This window comes from Marmota monax, unplaced genomic scaffold (genome assembly GCF_021218885.2).
Source record: "Marmota monax isolate L192 unplaced genomic scaffold, Marmota_monax_Labrador192_F-V1.1 WCK01_AAM20220418_F8-fsc00125, whole genome shotgun sequence".
Taxonomy (NCBI): domain Eukaryota; kingdom Metazoa; phylum Chordata; class Mammalia; order Rodentia; family Sciuridae; genus Marmota; species Marmota monax.
In genome coordinates this window covers 1,291,218-1,295,357 of record NW_026695235.1, presented here as the reverse complement: position 1 = coordinate 1,295,357, position 4,140 = coordinate 1,291,218, and the positions used below count along the sequence as shown (strand labels likewise).

The window sequence follows — 4,140 nt, the reverse complement described above, 5'->3', positions numbered from 1 at the left end:
GGACCAGTATGTGACACTAATATGTTTTGTGGCCTTTTAGAATGATCTCTTTCAGCCTTCCTATTTCTGTCCTGTGATCTTGTTTGCCATGATTTCTGTAAATTCTACCCTATGTGCCATTGTGGAGAGTCCCACCTGAGGCACCTGGAGAGAATTTACCGGGTCTTGTATGATCCAAGATCATTTTCATCAATCTTATTCCTCTTTATCCAGATTTGGGAACTCAAGATCTACGTAAAGAGAAGTGACTATTCTCCCCTATCCTGGGGTGCATGATCATTCTAAAAATAAAATCACATTGATTCAATATTGTCACCTGGCTCTTCACAAGATGATCACATTTGCCTGATAATCTGGTTTCTTAGATCTAATGAAAAACATGGTCTACACTCTAGGATAAAATTTACATTCATTTTTCTGTTTCTACCTTGTTGCTATTTTCAATACTTGCTTTAGAAAGTGCATCAGATCAACAAAGCATGCTTGTTTGACATTCTGTATTAGGATTAACCCACAAACTCCATTCCTTTATATTTTGAGATTATCAACTCAAGCAGTGATCTAGAAATGTGGTATTAAAAATTATTCATCTAGGGACCCTAATTAAGATTAATTTTTAAACCGTTTCTTAAACAGTATCTGTAGATAGAAACAAAATTAAAAAAAAGAAATGTTTCTGAAAAGCCCTATGCCATTTGTCTTGTATATGCCAAAAAAGAGGATTCTTTAAGCAAGCAAATACTAAGAACTACTTTGATTTTTGAGACGGACTCATTATCTATTTATTATTTCATTTATTAATGTATTCAACACATATTTATTGAATTCCAACTCTGTGTTGTGGAAATTCAGAGAGCAAGAGGACAGCTAACAGCTAACAGCGTCAGAATTTTCTTAGCATTATAAAACCTGCTGACAGAGAATTACATGTAGGGTCTATAAGACAAGTACCTTTGAAGTCACTGCAATAATTTTTTTTAGGAAGGCACGTAATTTGTTTGAAGGAATCTTCTCTCTGCATTATATCACATAAGAGCTTTCTTAAGCAACTCTAAAGACTCTTAAGCAAGGGCATAACAAATTAATGAGCATTTGGTAGTGCAAATTGGTGTCAAGAATGACAAGGGACACTTTGCATTTTTTGGCCACACCCCATTTTCCAGGGTATATAAGCACGGTTCTGAGACCGGGGACTCCATCACACTTCATTCCCCTGCAACCTAAACCTTCCACTCCCAACACCATGCACAACTTCTCTGGTTCTGTCTTCCCAGGATGCTACTGGGGCAGCTTTGGCTATCCCCTGGGCTACAGCGTGGGCTGTGGCTTCGGCAGCACCTACTCTCCAGTGGGCTATGGCTTAGGCTATGGCTACAATGGCTGTGGGGCTTTCAGTTACAGAAGATGCTTCCCATACGATCTCTACTAATTTGCTGAAATCCCTGAGGCACAGAATCTCCTCTCTCCCGAAGGCAGAGTGGCGCAACTCTACGTTCCTCCTTTATCTACTGCTTTCGTTCTCCTTTGTTCATTAGCCTTCAAGTGACTGCTTTTCAGACCTAGCACCAGAGTCCCGAAGGAAGAAGCTGAAAACCCACAGGACACCTCAGGCTGCTTTCCTTCCATGGACAGTGTTGGTTGGGACACTTCCAGAAGTTTGACAACGACTGGACACATATTTCCTTTGACTTCTTCATGACACTTGTGCCTCTTGTCATGATGGAGTTGTGGCTGCATCTGTCAAATTCTCAATAAATTTGTCTCAACTTGCATACTAGTCTGGAGTTGGGTTTCCTTTCTTGGTGTGTGCATATTTTCAGATACATTGAGTGGGGAGGGAAATGGATTTGTTCTTCTCAAATGGTATTAGTGGGGTTAAGGGCAGTATGGAAGAGACAATCCTGGATCCTCTATAAGTAGCCTGCAAGAGGGTGGGTTGCTGGTCATAATAACAAAAACAAACACACAAAAACACAAAACTGTCTGAACTTTCTCTGAATTGAGAATTAATTAAACATACAGGCTAGCATAAAATAGCTAGAGAGTAAAGAGGGCTTTTTCAGGATCTGAGTATCTGATAGAACATCCAGCCCAATGCCAGTATTATGTCAGTCATCACTTGGCATCCCTTTCTCTTCTCACTACTCCTGCCTGTCCCCAAGAAAACCCAACATAGGAGGGACATTTTTAGTTACTCTGCAGTTGGTACAGAGGAAACTCACAATGACCCCACTCTAGGAACTGATGATTGTGGAATACAGTACCATGTCTCCTATTTGAGGACTCTGGAGTATTAGGTACTCCTTTGGAGTCTGATAGTCTCCTAAGTGACAAATCTCCTCTGTCCAATCCCCTAAGGTGTCTCCCTTGTAGCTCAGAGGTACCCAGATTAGAAACAACAATGGGAATCTTCTTCTTCTTTGTAGAATCAACCCCGTGTAGTGAGTTTCATTCTTAAAAAACTTGAGCTATAAGGAATGAGTATTTCTGAAGATATATCAATTTTTGGAGAAGAGAGTAATAACCATTTTATAAGCCAAGACAAAAATGTCTCAATCCTCATGCTGAAGATATTTTATGGATGACACAGATATTCTTAGTGATGGAGGATTTGACTGGACTCTGCTTTTTTTTTTTCATTGAATATCTGCAAGTGGTTGTACTGCATGTGATTTACCTTGTAGCTGAAACTATAAAGACTATTTTGAGAGATTGCTTCAGAAGAGAGTGTTTAATATACCATATTTCATCCAGTGAATATCTTTCTTAGAAGTTCAGAAAACAGCTAGTTCAAGAATTTCCAATTAACATGTCCTTTTTAATAATAGAAGGCATTATTACAATGAATAAAATAACTCATTTGAAACATTCTAGTAGTCACATGTCAACTCATGCTGAGAATTTTGAATCAGTTAAACATGTAGGTTAGTATAGAACAGGGAAAGAAAAATTGGATTTCTTAGGAATAAGGGCAACTGAGAAATAAGTAGGTATCACACTGTGCTTAAGGAACCTTGGAGAGAATCTGGTGTTTCTGAAGCAGTGGAATGCAGGAGAATGTCCTCCATACCTTATGCAAAATGTAAACTCTTATATCTCAGCCCCTGGGAATTTGACTTGGTACATGTAGGGTAGGGTCTAGAGGTTTAAATTTTTTAGAAGCACTAGAGGGATTCTAGTGAAGATGGTCAAGCTCTTCTCCTCCTGCACCAATCACACATACACACACAATCTATCTCTATCTATCATCTATCTATCTTGGCTTCTGTCTATGAAAGTGAGTCTTGATAAAGGAAATCATTTAATTAAGGGAGTCTGGTGCATTTCAACACGACAATCAAAGAGGAAGGTATGTCCTTACCTTCCTGGATTAACACAGGATGGACATTGAAATTTCTCCCAGCCTGACATATGGCTGCTAGAATGTTTCAAACTGGAGAGTTTATTGACTGGAGTCCACTATTGTTAAAAAGAAAAAGAATCTGTTAAGTCAATATTCAGTAGAACGGTGCTGAAGATCCAGATGCCACAGGCTGGTAAAAGGTGAAAGAATATTATTGGAATATTTTTATACATTCACATTTTCATATGCAATTAGAATATATTCTACTTAATGCCAATTGGTGATATTCTTTTAAAACTGAAATTTGCTTCTATCATCTGGGGATTTTTTTTTTTAATGCATATACTTGGATCCAACCCTTGGAAATTCGGATGAAAAAAGTCTTCTATGGGGTCTGAGAATTCTCATTTTCAAAACATCTCTTTAAGTAATTTGCCTTTGTGCTCTCAGTTTAGAATGATTACAGGGTCCTTTTTTCATGACTTTTCATTTCTTGTCCTTTTAGTTCCCTTTATTTATTTTGAATGGTAACAAATAAGATGATTCACCCATGTTTATATGGAATTCATAAAAATGAAAAATAATAAGTAACATTTTATAGGCAAATTTAAAGAAAGAGTAGAGGAAAATTTGATGCTGCCTGTGGGCCCAGTGGGGATCTGCACCAGGTGAGTTGGGTTTATCTTTCTCACTGTAGACCAGCTTTGGTATTGTGCTGAGCCAAGTTTAATGCCAGGTTCTCTGGCAAATTTCCTCAATAAACATGAAAACGATGTTAAGTGTTCATTTCTTCATTT

The 4,140-nt window shown here is 38.0% G+C and overlaps 1 protein-coding gene across 1 annotated transcript; it reads left to right on the top strand.

The window, feature by feature from the left end:
* Positions 1–1,209: 1,209 nt before the first annotated feature.
* On the top strand, positions 1,210–1,777 carry LOC124089024 (keratin-associated protein 8-1). Its single transcript, XM_058577316.1, has one exon. It carries the CDS (start codon positions 1,244–1,246, stop codon positions 1,427–1,429), a length of 186 nt encoding a protein of 61 aa, XP_058433299.1. The 5' UTR covers positions 1,210–1,243; the 3' UTR covers positions 1,430–1,777.
* The last annotated feature ends 2,363 nt before the right edge of the window (positions 1,778–4,140 follow it).

Excerpts from the sequence above, each read along its gene's own strand:
- LOC124089024 (XM_058577316.1), top strand. The coding sequence starts at position 1,244 with ATGCACAACTTCTCTGGTTCTGTCTTCCCAGGATGCTACTGGGGCAGC.